Genomic DNA, 15,840 nt, shown 5'->3' with positions numbered 1-15,840 from the left:
GGTTCCCGCATCGCATGCCTCCCGGCGGCAGTTCACACTGCCCTATGCGGACTGCTGGGAGTGTCAGTGAAATGTTACTGACACCCCCAGATCAGTTCGCATATCGCAGTGCGATCTGCAAACTCGGATCGCATGGTGTGAACACCCATGCGATCCGATTCTGCTGCGGGCCAAAAAAAGGGTCCCGTGCGAATTTGCGGCGGGTGCGGCGGGTGTGGCGAATGGCTGAACTCGAATCGCACAGAGATCGGATGTGATTTGCACTGCAGTGCGGTGCGAATCACATTCGTTCTCATAAACCGCTGCAATGTGAACCCAGCCTTAGTGACACTGGCGACGGGGGGTGATCACGGGGTTAAACCTTTATTGGGGGGGTTAGGGGGGTACATTAGAACTAAAGGGGGCTAACCCTAACTGCCCTAACAGTTATTACAGTCACAAATGACACCAATGCAAAATAAAAAAAAAAAATGACATTGGTGTCACTGTGACTGGGGGGCAGGGGTAATTGGGGGGGTGATCGGGGGGGTGTGAGTGTGCCTGGCATGTTCTACTGTGTGTGTAGAGTGTTGGTGCAACTCACCGATCCGCTCTCCTCCGTGTCGGAACGAAAAATACCGACACGGAGGAGAGAATACATCACTTCCTCTCCTGTGTTTACATTACAGGAGAGGAAGTGATGTCACGGGGGATTCCTATTCGTCGGGAGCGATCGCGTGGGGGTGGCCATGAATGAATGGCTGCCCCCTCGTCCCGGATCGCTCCCGGACGAAAACCGACCGCCGCAGGCACCGGGCGGCCCGCGGGAGGCAAGGGACGTACATGTACGCCAATATGCCTGCCCGTGCCATGCTGTCGACGTACATCGTCGTGCGGCGGTCGGCAACTGGTTAAGTGGTTAAATAAAATAACTTGTTTTCATCTTTTTAATTTTTTGTTGCACCTTATTGCTGCTGATCTGCTGCATCTTATTTGGCATTCCTCCATGTCTTAATGCATTCACTGGCTGCAAAGCATTTCTTGGCATGAAGTGCCTGATGGTAACAGTGGTGAATCATGCCTAGATGATGTTTGTTGAAATGGCCAATTGTAAGTCCATCTGAAGCCCATGTGACAGGAAGACTGCAGGCGTATTATTGAGAGCTAGGGTGACAACACTCTGTTACTGTGCCAGGAAGTGCCCTGAACAAGGATCTTGATGGCAAGATCACCAGCTGTTATTTTATGTAAATTTCAGAGTTAGATATTTTATAATTCTTTCTAAATTACATTATCATGTTGAAATTGATATGATTTTTTAGCAATTTGTGCATGTAGCCTTAAAGTACATGCAATCCACAGACTGGTCCATCAGCATCAAATCTCTGCGTTTTTTGTGAATCCATCAGACACAGGTGCAGTGTTCCAAGCAGCCTGTCAGAATCTGTGATGGGCTAAATTATATGGAGGCTGAATGCTGTAGCGAGTAGTATTTATGTTTAGAGCCGTATATGTTCAGGGGTGTATGGGCTGAATACAGGAATTATGTGTTTGGGGACATGCATCCCTGAATGCATGCAGCTGTAAACTCAAGCACTTGGGCTTACACACTGCTGTAAGTAGGGCTGGATCCTGCATTAAATGAATGGCTGAGATCAAACTGCACCCAGGTTGCATGTACTTCACACATGATCACACAATGAGGTTGATTTACTGTGTGATTCATGCTGTGAACTGGCCTTTAATAATATGTTGTGAGTGAACACCAGTTACATAGTTCTGTTGAAAAAAAGACAAGTTCATCTAACTCGGTCGGAAAAAAGTTTCTGAGGGAGTTTATTCTACATTTTTACAGCTCTAATGCCGTGTACACACGATCAAAAAATTTGACCGACAGATGAGAGCTTTTGGTCAGAAAATGCGATTGTGTGGTATGCTCCATCTGACTTTTGCTGGCGAATTTCGGCCAGCGAAAGATTGAGAGCATGTTCTCAATTTTTCGGTCGTGAAAAAGTTCCTATCCGAAAATCCGTTTGTGTATATGCAATTCCGATGCGCAAAAACTCAAACATGCTCAGATTCAACTACAAGACTGAAGCTATTGGCTACTGACTATTGAACTTCCTTTTTCTAGTCCCGTTGTACGTCACCGTATGCTTGACGGCCAGAATTTTGGTGTGACCATGTGTATGCAAGACAGCTTGAGCGAAATCCCGTCGGGGAAAACCATCAGAGCTTTTTCCGACCAAAATTATGAATCGTGTGTACGCGGCATTACTGTGAAGAAGCCTTTTCATATGTGCAAGTTAAATCTCTCTTCCTCAACAAGTAATTGACAAAGCAGTTTTTATAGCAAGGTAAAAGGAGCAGTTCTAAACTAGAAGAGCATTTTTGCATAAAAAATAGGCTACATACACTAGATTTATTTTTGGTAGAACATAAAAAATACATTATGCCGCGTACACACAATCGGAATTCTCGTCAGAAAAAGCTCTGATGGTTTTCCCTGACGGAATTCCGCTCAAGCTGTCTTGCCTAGACATGGTCACACCAAATTCCGATCGTTTAGAACGTGGTGACGTACAAACCGTATGACGGGACTAGAAAAAGGAAGTTCAATAGCCAGTAGCCAATAGCTTCCATCTCGTAGTCTTGAGTCTTGTACTTAGACTCAAAACAAAGGAATTCTTCTTTACCTCTGCTTCCTCACACAACTCAAACAATAAGCATATGGAGATGATTGCTGACCACCCGTATGTACTCTTTTCTGGCCCATCCTTTCTACTGAGAAAAGCAAGTGAATAATAATTCATAATCATTTTAGAAAATTGATTGATCAGATGCTGTGTCTGTGTGCAGAAAACATTTAGCTGAAACTGATATGTCCATGTGCTGCTGTGAAAGACTTTCACAAATGTAACCGCATGCAGCTATTGATTGAGGCGACGCTGCGTGGGCGTGTGGCTGAATGTTTCCAGACGAGGTCTTTCTATAGTTTATTTGATGAAAAAGCAGAAATTGTTGAAAATGGAAGGCCATCTTCTGAACATAACATCACTAGAAAAAAATACTTTTTGTTCAGCTTGTTCCATTGCTTATATTTCATATAAATCCTTCAACTAGTATTGCCTTTCTCTTCCACATATTGTGTGGTGAAGACTGAAATTGACAAATGGTAATTAATAATTTACTCAGATAGTATTAAAGAGGGCATTTAATGGGGCAGCAAAATACACAATTTAAAATAAATGTTTTGTGAACCATTTTACCTGCTAAACTTTTTGGAATTCTGTTACCGTATATACTCGAGTATAGGCCGACCCGAATATAAGCCGAGGTCCCCAATTTACCCCCAAAAAACTGGAAAAAATTATTGACTCGTGTATAAGCCGAGGGTGAGACATGCCTGTCCATCCCTGTGTGTCCGTCCATCCCTGTGGGTCCATCCATCCCTGTGTGTGTCCATGCATCCGTGTGTGTGTGTGTGTGTGTCCATGCATCCGTGTGTGTGTGTGTCCATGCATCCGTGTGTGTGTGTGTGTGTGTCCATGCATCCGTGTGTGTGTGTGTCCATGCATCCGTGTGTGTGTGTGTGTGTGTGTGTCCATGCATCCGTGTGTGTGTGTGTGTCCATCCATCCCTGTGTGTGTGTGTGTGTGTGTGTGTGCATGCATCCGTGTGTGTGTGTGTGCTTTTTCCCACCTTAGTTTGATTGGTTCATTAATATATCAAAATTGCCCTAAGGAATTAGAAACAACTGTCAAATAGGCTACTAAGGAATAAACCAGTAACACCAGTAATAGAAAGGTTTTACATTGCTGTTGTTACAAAAGCACTATAATAAGCATATGTGTATGTATATTATTTGCTAAACATTGTTTGATCATCATAAACACCAGTCAGAGGAAGTAGCCATTGAAGTAATGGGTTCCATATGGTACAAACTGAAAGAAAAATGGAATAGGGCACATGCATTGATTTCTTCATTTCCAGGAAAGGCACAGTAAAGACACAGTAGAGCCTACCTGTGTCCGTCCAGCCTGTGTCCGTCCCGGCCTGCGTCCCATCCCGGCCTGCGTCCCGTCCCGGCCCGTCCCGGCCCGTCCCGAGCCGAGCCTCCGTCCTTCAGCTCTTCGTCGGTGGCCATTCTAGGATTCAAAAGCCGCGCCTCCGTCGGTGATAGGCGGAACACTCAATTTCCCACTGACTGCTGGGAAATTGAGTGTTCCGCCTATCGGATGTCCGTGATAGGCGGAACACTCAATTTCCCAGCAGTCAGTGGTCCGCCTATCATGGACGTCCGCTCATCTTCATACTACGGACGAGGATGAGAGGATGTCCGTGATAGGCGGAACACAGACTGCTGGGAAATTCAGTGTTCCGCCTATCACAGGCGAAGGCGGAGAGGGAGGCGCGGCCTTTGAATCCTAGAATGGCCGCTGTCTGTCTGCTCGACACGCTGATCGGGCAGACAGACAGCGATGACTCGAGTATAAGCCGAGGGGGGCACTTTCAGCCTCAAAAAAGAGGCTGAAAATCTCGGCTTATACTCGAGTATATACGGTACGTGCTGTAATGATTCCAACAGCCTTGCTGCTGCATAGCAGGCAGAGTGACACCATTATGCCGAGCCATCACCTCTCTGTTAGCATGTGACTGAAGCAACTATGTGGCAGTGATTTAGAGGAACCTGAGGAAACTATGTCTTCCAGGAATTTTAACCACTTGCCATCCAGGGCAATTTTGGCATTGTTCATATACATGTTAAAAACAGAGTTTTTTTATTTTTTATTTTTTTGCTGGAAAATTACTTTGAACCAACAAACATTTTATATATTTTCTGAAAGCAGAGGCCCTGGAGAATAAAATGGTAACTGTTGCACGTTATTTGCAGAGCTGTTTGTATATGTACACCTGTGAGACATCACTTCTCACAACTGGACCACACTATAGAAGACCTCAATGTTTTAGTTCTTAAAGGGAATTTCAGAACTATCCAGCAAAGAAATGTTTGAACTAAGAATGATTCTTTTTGATACAAAAAATGATAGCCGAAATTTAGATATTGGTTTCCTTACCCATTATGCTAACGTTTTACAACCCCCCCCTCTGTGACTAGCACCCCATCCCCCTGTCTTATCTCACTATCTTTGCTGCTATCTTTATTACCATTGATCTGTATGTGTTTTCTCTTTTTTTTTTTCTTTTTTTTTTTTTTTTTCTCTCCTTTCCCTCAGAGGTGTGGGTTTTTTTTTTTTTTTTTTTTTTTTTTTTACATTCTGCTTAAAAATTTCTGAATCAGTACTGCTTGGACCTTGAAGAAGGGGACATACCACAAAACTTTTCCTGAAAAATTGTAGGTTAGTGCAAATAAAAAAAGTATCACGGACAGTACTCAGTTTTATCTGTCAGAATTGCACTAATACGACTCCGATCACATCAAGTATGCATTAAGATAAAAAGCCTTCTGTGTGCAGCAGCCCCCCTAATACTTACCTGAGTTCCCTCTCTGTCCAGCGATGTCCATGAGTGTCTCAGCTATCCGAGATTCTCCCTCCTGGTTGGCTGAGACACAGCAGTGGCGACATTGGCTGCTGAAATCAAAGTCAGCTAGCCTGTCAGGCGCACAGGCGGGCCGGGTTGGGGCTCCATGTCTGAATGGACACAGGGAGCTGTGACTCGGCTTGGGTGCCCCCATAGCAAGCTGCTTTCTGTGGGTGCACCCAACGGGAAGGAGGGGCCAGGAGCAGCAATGAGGGACCTGAGAAGAGGAGGATCTGGGCTGCTCTGTGCAAAACTACAGAGCAGGTAAGTATAACACGTTTGTTATTGCAGAATAAAAACGAGAGTTTACAATCACTTTGAGTGAAAGTAAAAATAAATTGAGTTTTACAATGCACTTTCATAGCTGCAGTTTAAGCTGGAGAGCTGTAACTTGGGAAAGGGAGCTATAAAGATATTATAACAGCCTTTATGCACTGGTACTGTTAGATGGACTAGCAGGAGGAATGCCATAGTTTAATTTAATGGTAGGATTTCTAACTATGTTATTGCTGTATGTAAACTTAAAATCAAAATACCTTTTACACGCACATTCACAAAGGGTAGATCTTTTGAAAGAAAACTTAAAAAATTCATGGTGTGTTTACAGTTTCCCATCATTAAGGCTGACAGTCATTGATAATGCAATGTATGTGAAAATGAATTACACTTAGCAATTCTAAGGATATCCAGCCTCATGCTGTCTGAATGTGTCATAAATGTCACACTGTCTGTCTTTGACAGTTTATGCTTCTATGTTGTTTTAGTCTTAAAATGATGAATTTCTTATAGGGGTCAGATGATTTCTGGAGAGGACTGTGAATTTATTTTAAAGTTTGAAAAATCCCATGCAGAAGAAAAGAAAGCGATGCTAACAACTGAAAGCAACCAGGTAGGATTTATTTAATCAACTGCTATAGCTGTTAGGAGTCGCATGAAATTGAAGTTGCCTGTAATGTTGAAGAGGTTTCACCACTCCTCAGTTTAAATGGGTGTCGGAAACCTTCACCATCATTTATACCCTCATGAACACCTTAACTCATTCCCAATATTTCTAAAAAATGAAAAAGTGAGCTATTTCACAGCACCCAGAATAAAAGATGCCTAAACTGGATTGGGGGTCTTCTAAACCACCTGCAACTCAAATATATAAAGCTGTTTTTAACATCTTTACCTTGGCGATTTGACATAAATTTATACTTTATTATTATACTTTATACAAACACTTTATACAGTCACACAACTCAAGCAGTTGACATCTGCCACAGACTTCATGGAATGTACCCCCTTCCTGACCAGAGCACTTTTTGCAATATGGCACTGCATCGTTTTAAATGACAATTGCACGGTCATGCGACGTTGCACCCAAACAAAATTGACTTCCCTCTTTTTTTCCCCACAAATAGAGATTTCTTTTGGTGGTATTTGATCACCCCTGCGGTTTTTATTTTTTGTGCTATTAACAAGAAAGAGCGACAATTTTGAAGAAAAAAAAAACATGTATTCTTCTACATATTTTTGGTAAAAAAAAATCGCAATAAGCTTGTATTGATTGGTTTGCACAAAAGTTATAGATTTTATGACATTTTTTTTTATTAGTAATGGCGGGATCTGGGATTTTTTTTTTTTTTTTTTTTTTTTTTTTTTTTTATCGTGACTCTATTTTGGGAACATTGCCATTTATACAGGGATCAGTTCTATAAAAATGCACTGATTACTGGGTAAATGACATTGGCAGTGAAGGGGTTAAACACTAGGGGGCGATCGAGGGGTTAAGTGTGTCCTAGGGAGTGATTCTAACTGGGGAGGATGGGCTACCACTGACATGACAGCGATCACTGCTCCCGATGACAGGGAGCAGTAGATCTGTCATGTCACTAGGCAGAACAGGGAAATGCCTTGTTTACATCTGCCCATTCTGCCGCTTTGTGACATGATCATGGGCCCCCGGCAGACATCGAGCCATGGGCATGGTCGCACACATGCCCACGATGCCGTGATTTAAAGGGGACGTATCTGTACGCCCATTTTACCAGCAGTGCCATTGTGCTGACCATACATCGCCATGCGCTGGTCGGCACGTGGTTAAAAATGTCAGAACTGTACACCTCTGTGTAATATTTAATTGATAACCTACTAATTTTATTCCACAGATGCATGTGTACTTCTGTGTTAGAATTCAGTAGAAGAAGCTGGTTACTTCAGCTTTCTAATAGTATGGAATACATGTAGCACATGTGGGAGAACTCCTACCAGTTGTTTGGGTGTCTGGTCTCAACTGGCATGCCAGCATGTTGTTTCTTTTTGGCGGGTGGTGTGATTTACAAGGTAAATATTTTTTGGATGAATGCTCTTGTGGACCCAGAGGAGTTTAACTCTGGCACACAACTTCGATTGTGGAAAAGAGCCTATGCCTAGGCTCTTTACCACGTGATTAGCTGTGACCAATCACAGCTGATCACAGTGTGTAACCAGGAAGTGCCGGTAAAAATGGCTTTCCTTGATTCATGCTGACAGGGAGAGCCGATTGGAGGCTCTCCTGTCAGAGGGGGAGGTTTTACTGAGGTGCCCACCACAGCTGAAAATCAGTGCCCATAAAAATGCCAGTCGGTGCCCATCAGTAGCGCCTGTCAGTGCCCAAAACAGATGCTAATCATTACCCATCAGTAATGACTGTCAGCACATCGTAATCCGTGCTGCCTATCAGTGCCCAGCAATTCTACATATTGGTGCCTCCTAGTTGGTGCCACCTCATCAGTGCCGCCTCATCGATCCCCATCAGTGAAGGAGAAAACAACATTTTATAGCAAAAACTTTTTTTTGTTTTTTAAAAGTCTCAGTCTTTTTTAGATTAGCAAAAAAAAAAAAAAACCCTATGGTGATCAAATACCACCAAAAAGCTCTATTTGTGGAAAGAAAATTATAAAAATGTAGTTTGGGTACAGTGTTGTAAGACAGCGCAATTGTCATTCAAAGTGTGACAGCGCTGAAAGCTGAAAATTGTCCGGGTAGGGGAGTGCCGTGTAGTCAAGTGGTTAAAGGACAACCATCAAATGTAAAGTCCATATGTTTACCACACTCGCTATTCCGGGGGCTGTCTGACTTGCTGAACCCCACTTGCCCAGAAACTAAAGCTGGATACACACTGAGGTCCTGTACAGGTTCAGGGCTTTACACAGTCATAAAAATACATTTTGAAGATTAATAAACATTGCAATAATGACTGACTGGCTGCACGGGTTCATTTAAGCAGTCAATGTGTGCATTTAGATAAGTCCTTTTTAACCTGATTGTAACCAGTGATGCAAACAGATTTGAAAATGATAAGTAATGGAGCAGTTGGTATTATGAAGTACATAATGTCATTAATGTTACTTTTTTACCATCCTTTTAAGCATATTTTTTTTCTTTTCAGTGTGCTAAAACCTTTATTAACTTGATGACCCACATTTCAAAGGAGCAGACCGTGCAGTACATTTTAACCATGGTGGATGACATGCTACAGGTAAGGAGTATGCAAGATTAAAGCTGTACCTTTTGCTAGTCTGTTTCTTTTAGTCTGACAGCTCCAATCTGCTGTGTCTCAACATGGAGAAACAAATGTTTAAAGAGGAAGTAAGCCCTGATGGGTTTTACTTCCTCTTTGTTCCCCTGCAAAGTAAAAGCATAATGGGCTAGTATGCATTGCATACTAGCTCATTATGTAGCACTTACCTGCAAACAAAGCCCACGCTGTCCCTGTTGGCGGCCGCATCCATCTTCCTTCTGGGACGGACTCCGGCTCTGTGACTGGCCAGAGCTGCGTGACATCACTCCTGCATGCATTCGGGAGCCGTCCGTCATGGCACTTGCGAGTGAAGGAACAGCACGGAGGTCCGTTGACATCATGGGCGCACTACAGGGTAAATATCTCCTAAACGTGCACTGTAAGCCTTATTCTAGGCATACCTATAGGTAAAAGTTACAGTTGGGGGTTTACAACACTTTTAACTTCAGTTCAATTGTTAGAATACTTACATTGATTTTTTTTTTTTTTTTTTTTTTTTTTTTAAACACACTGACTTTTTTTCTGATCCTACACTTTTAACTGCTGGTATGTTTAAGTCAACATTGCCAGTTTGTACATTTCTATTAATGCAGCGCTTGTTTTGTGTGTGCGTGTGTATTAGTTGTGCTCATAAGTTTATATACTCTGGCAGAATTTGATTTCTTGGCCACTTTTTAGAGAATATGAATGATAACACAAAACTTAACCACTTCAATACCGGGCACTTATACACCTTCCTGCCCAGACCAATTTTGAGCTTTCAGCGCTGTCGCACTTTGAATGACAATTGCGCGGTCGTGCTACACTGTACCCAAATTACATTGTTATTTTTTTCCCACAAATAGAGCTTTCTTTTGGTGGTATTTGATCACCTCTACGGTTTTTATTTTTTGCTAAACAAATAAAAAAAAAAATACTGAAAATTTTAAAGAAATTTTTTTTTTTTTTTTGTTTCAGTTTGAAAGCTTTGTAATTAAGTAAGTTTTCTTCTACACTGATGGACACTGATGGGGGTTACACTCATGGGCACGGATAAGGCGGCACTGATAAGTGACACGGATGGGCACCGATAGGTGGCACTGACAGATGGGCATGGATGGGCACTGATAGGTGGCACGGATGGGCACTAATAGGCAGCACAGATGGGCACTGATAGGCGGCATTTTATTGTATTATACTGTACTAATGGATGCCAATCAGTGCCAAACAATGCATGCCAATCAGTGATGCCCATTGTGGGCACTGATTGGCATCCATTGTGGGCACTGACTGGAATCCCTGGTGGTCTAGGGTGGCATACCTTGTGCTGGGCATCCCTGGTGGTCTGGTGGCATCCCTGGTGGTCCAGTGTGGGCATCCTCTGGGAGGCTGCACTGATAATCGATCAGGTTGGACACGGCTAATCACGTGGTAAAGAGTCTCCGTCTGAGACTGTACCGAGATCGTAGTTGTGGGGTGTCAGACTGACACCCCGCGACAACGATCGCCACGATGCGTGCCCCCGGGGGCACGCAACGGCTCAAAATCCTGATCACGTCATATGACGTCCGGTCAGGATTTTTAAACCACTTTGCCGCCGTGTTTCTGTTATAGAGCGGGTGGCAAGTGGTTAATACTGTGTATTGCCCCCATTAACATCATTCCTCTTGGCAAAAAGCCTCCAGTTCCTGTAAATTCTTGGGCTGTCTTGCATGAACTGTAGGTTTGTGATCTCCCCATATTGGCTCAATGATATTAAGGTCAGGAGACTGAGATGGCTACTCCAGAACCTTCACTTTATTCTGCTGTAGCCAATGACAGGTCGACTTGGCCTTGTGTTTTGGATCGTTGTCATGTTGGAATGTCCAAGTACGTCCCATGCGCAGCTTCCTGGCTGATGAATGCAAATGTTTTTCCAGTATTTTTTGATAACATTCTGCATTCATCTTGCCATCAATTTTGACCACATTTCATGTGCCTTTTGTAGCTCACACATCCTCAAAACATCAGTGATCCACCTCTGTGTTTCACAGTAGGAATGGTGTACCTTTCATGATAGGCCTTGTTGACTGCTCTCCAAATGTAGTGTTTATGGTTGTGGTCAAAGAGCTAAATCATGGTCTCATCACTCCAAATGACTTTGTGCCAGAAGGTTTGAGGCTTGTCTCTGTGCTGTTCAGCGTATTATAAGCAGGATGTTTTGTGGCATTTGCGTAGTAATGGCTTTCTTCTGGCGACTCGACCATGCAGCCCATCTTTCTTCAAGTGCCAACTTAATGTGCATCTTGAATCGGCCACACCACATGTTTTCAGAGAGTCCTTTATTTCACCTGAAGTTATTTGTGGGTTTTTCTTTGCATCCCAAACAATTTTCCTGGCAGTTGTGGCTGAAAATTTAGTTGGTCTACCTGACTGTGGTTTGGTTTCAACAGAATCACTAATTTTCCACTTCTTCATTAGAGTTTGAACACTGCTGATTGGCAATCTCAATTCCTTGGATCTTTTTATATCCCTTTCCTGTTTTATACAGTTCAACTACCTTTTCCCGCAGATCCTTTGACAATTATTTTGCTTCCCCCATGACTCAGAATCCAGAAATGTCAGTGCAGCACTGGATCAAAGAGGCATGGGTCTGTCAGAAGTCCAGAAACTCTCAGACCTTTTATACACACACACTAATTACAAACAAAGAGATCACAGGTGAGGATGGTTACCTTTTAATAGCCATTCAAATCCCTTTGTGTCAACTTGTGTGCATCATCAAATCATCAGGGTATGTAAACTTTTGATCAAGGTCATTTGGGTAGTTTCTGTCACCATTATGATTTAAAAAGGGGAAACAGTTGATTTGATAATAAATGGCTTCAGCCAAACACTATACATGAGTGCACACAACAGTGTGTGTGTGTGTGTGTGTGTGTGTGTGTACACACACACACTATATATATATATATATATATATATATATATATATATATATATATATATATATATATATATATATATATATATATATATATATATATATATATATATATATGCGCACACACTGGAGATCAAAATAAAAGAACTTTTATTTTTATTTTTATTTTTTTATAAATTTCAAGGTCACTATTTGAATTTATCTAAACAAATCTGCAATGTCTAGAATAATGCATCTCTACAATGTCACAAACTCATTCAAGTCCCCCAAGAAGGCTGGTTGTCCATCAAAGACAAATGCAAGAGAGGACAGGATAATGCGGGAAATCTCAACGAGCAATCGGTTCAACACTGCAGCTGCCATTGCTCGCCAGTTTAGCGTTGAACAGACTAAAGATCTGTCTTGCCGTTTAAGAGAATCTGGATGAAAGCCCACTCTGCAATGACCAAACCTCTTAGCAGAAAGAATCAAAAGGCTAGATTAACCCTTTGCTCAGGAGTATGTTTTGTGGACAGAGGAGAACTAGTCCAAAGATGAAAGCAAGTTTAATTTGGGTCTGATGGGAAACCTTGTTTATTGTCAAACTGGGGAAAGACTGAACCCAAAGTGGTTAAAGAAGTCAGTGAAAGGTGGAGGGGGAAGTGCCTGGAGGTTGTTGTCTGCAGCTGGAGTCGAGCCTCTTATACGGCTACATGGCAGAGTGAGTGCAAATGTTTATCAGAACCTTCTTTGACAATATGTGGTTCCTTCCCTGCAATCATCACCCAATCAGCCAGCAATTTTCATGCACGACAATGCAACCTGTCACTCAGAAAAATGGGTAAAGCAGTTCATTGAAGCTGAAAACATTGACATAATGAATTAGCCAGCCCAGAGTCCTGATATAAACCCACTAGAAATCCTCTGGAAAATCTTGGCAACAAAGTTGTGGCCAAGAAACACACTACATTCACTGAACTGTGGAAGAGACTAAGAAAAGTGGAACAAAATCACACCAGAGCCATGTGAGAGACCAGTGATGTCTTTGGCCTCAGATGTGCTAAAGTTATTCAAAGCAAGGGCCTGTAAACTTCTTACTTATTGATTATTGTAACCTTCAGGAATTTTAGTTGTAATCTTTCTTCGTACTACAGTCATTGATGTTCTCTAATTTTTATCATTTTGTTTTCTATAAAATAATAATTTTTTTTTTTTTTTTGTTGAAGTGCATTGGTTAGTTTGGAAAACACTATTCTATTAGCGTGGTATAGCCACAACAAAAATGCCATCAAATGTTGAGCAACGAAGATTACCGTATATATCGAGTTTAAGCCGAGGCACCTCATTTTACCACAAAAAAACTGGGAAAACTTATTGACTTGAGTATAAGCCTAGGGTGGGAAATGCAGCAGCTACTGGGTAAGCAATGCCCATCTGCAGCCTCACTGTGCCCACCTGTACCTTTGATAACCAAACAGCTGGTGTCTGTTTGGTGGCCGTCCACTGTAATAAAGCTTCGCCTTTTCCTCATCTGTGATAGACGGATCACTGATTCAGTTTTCCAGCATTGTATCAGTGTTCAGCGTTCCATCTATCACGGAACAAGGTGGGGCTTTGTTGCAGTGGATGGCCACCGAACAGTTAAGACTGCATGACACAGCGGGAGACCCTCACTTGTGTATGAGCTGAGGGAGCCTTTTTCAGCATAAAAAATGTGCTGGAAAAAGTCAGCTTATACTGGAGTATATACGATACATTATTTCTGCAAAAATCAAGAAATTGTTCTCAAATTTTGATCTCCAGTGTGTGTGTGTATAGCTAGATAATATATCCCCACAACCCTACCTGCCTGGAGTTTGCATGTTCTCCTTGTGCCTGGGTGGGCTTCCTCCTGAGTACTTCAGTTTTTTCCCATATTTCAAAGACCGCGAGTCCGGGACCTTTAGATTGTAAGCTCCTAGTGGGTAGGGACTGATTTAAATGTACAGTATATTTAAAGGGCTGTGTACATTTTATATATATATATATATATATATATATATATATATATATATATATAATCTGTTATGACATTTCCTTCCCTCTACTCACCATAAATAATGCTGAGATTACTATACACCAGTTATACCGTACTATACCATGCTATCATCCTAACGTGCTTAGAGTGGTAGAGCGTTCATTTATAGAACGGTAATCTTTACCAGGTGAGAAAAATCTAAACAGCCGCTCTGTTCTTGCAGCTTTCTTTGTTGTATGAAATGAATATTCATTTATATTATTGCTGGGACAATTGCTTCCTTGCCCTTATCACTTTGACTAATGATGACATTTTAATTAATCTGTAAAACAAACTGAACTAAGGATCTAATTTGCTTGATTGATGTCTTTTGATAATAAGGGTAATTTATATACATAGTACGCAATGTTTACTTTTCATAAAACTTTTTATCTTTTCACATTTTAACTTTTCTCCATCACAGCAAGAAGCAATCGGTTAAAGGATGACCATGTTAAATATGCAAATATGTAAATCACCAAGATGATGCCACTGGGAAGATTATTTTCTCTAATAGTAGTTCTTGTTCATGCAGACATTTATCTGTTATCCCTTGTTAGTCAGAGGGAGACCTATATAGTCTATAGTCAAAGAGAAAATGTTTTTCTAATAAAATGAGTAAAGTGTTTAAAGAGTTGCCCTCTTTTTGTTGTATGAGGTTGCTTAGCTTGAAGACTTAATTTTATAGGGGAAACCGTATTCTTACTGACATATCGGTTATATCACATGGGTAAAATATTTAAAGAACCAGTAAGGCTAGGTTCACAATACTGCCAAATGATTTTGATTCACCTTTCAATGCAACTTGGATCTAACTTTGAGAGGGTCTATTCTATGGGGCTAAACTCACATTGGAATCGCACTAAAGTAGTACAAGGACCTTTTCCAAAATTGCTCTGCACTAAATTGCATTGATGTGAATTAACACCATTGAAAATGTCATGCAATTCTGTGTGACACAAGTTGCATGTGAAATCTCACTGGGGTGAACCAGGCCCAAAGGACAGTTGCATATTTTGTTGTTTAAGAATACATGGCTTGAAGACCTCATTTATTGGCAAAGCTGTTTTCTCAGATATATCCTGTTGCCATATATATCAGTCTTGTTGAAATGACAGGAACTGAATTAGAAATCCCTTTCTGCACAGTACAGGCAGACTTCCCACAGTTTCAGTTTCTATTGTGGTATTACCCTGAAACTGTAATTTGTAGTTCTTAGTTATTTTGTTAGACAGTCAAGCTGTCAAGATTGGTAGTGGTAGAGGTCTACCACCTCTGCCTGTAAAGGTTGACAAACTTTGACAAGCAAAATAATTTTCCTTGATAGTGTCAGTGTGGTAAGTGCTTTGCTCTACAGATTTTTTGACTGTGTACAAAGAGCTTTCTGGGAATGTTATAATTTGCCTTTCTTATGAATGTTCTCAATGTTTAAATTAGCCCTGCGTTCTGTACTCACCAGAAAATGTCAGAAGTGACAGGTGATTTGTTCTTCTTGTTCAGAAGATCGAGTGTCATGAAGCCTGCAGTTCTTAATTACAAAATGCAACAAAGGGTCATGTCTTTTTCCTTTTTAATACTTGTTTTTTGACATGCTTGAATATTTACAATCTCTCCAATTATTGCATAACTCTGGTACAATTTTTTTTATGTTTTTTGACTATTTAGAATGCTAAGGAGCAAGGTGGATTTGATTTAACCCCTTCCCGCCGAGCGTACACACAGGCCTCGGCCTTCGTGGGTTATACCGGGATGATGCCTGCAGCAGCAGGCATCATCCCGGTACCGCTGTTTACAGTGGGCGATTGGCTTTCCAGAGTTAACGACCAATGCGGCTAA

At 41.6% G+C, this 15,840-nt stretch overlaps 1 protein-coding gene across 2 annotated transcripts in view; it reads left to right on the top strand.

Annotated features, from left to right (window-relative positions):
• The window catches only part of ATP6V1H (ATPase H+ transporting V1 subunit H), a 150,695-nt gene that overhangs the window by 21,575 nt on the left and 113,280 nt on the right, over positions 1-15,840 (top strand). For both annotated transcript variants that reach the window (XM_077492693.1, XM_077492694.1), the window contains exons 4-5: positions 6,313-6,412; positions 8,936-9,025. In XM_077492693.1, coding sequence (XP_077348819.1) covers positions 6,313-6,412; positions 8,936-9,025 — 190 coding nt within the window. The remainder of the gene's footprint in view (positions 1-6,312; positions 6,413-8,935; positions 9,026-15,840) is intronic.

Source organism: Lithobates pipiens, unplaced genomic scaffold (genome assembly GCF_037356315.1).
Source record: "Lithobates pipiens isolate NorthernLeopardFrog02 unplaced genomic scaffold, aLitPip1_a1.2 Scaffold_19, whole genome shotgun sequence".
Classification (NCBI taxonomy): domain Eukaryota; kingdom Metazoa; phylum Chordata; class Amphibia; order Anura; family Ranidae; genus Lithobates; species Lithobates pipiens.
This window is presented reverse-complemented; position numbering and strand designations above follow the sequence as displayed.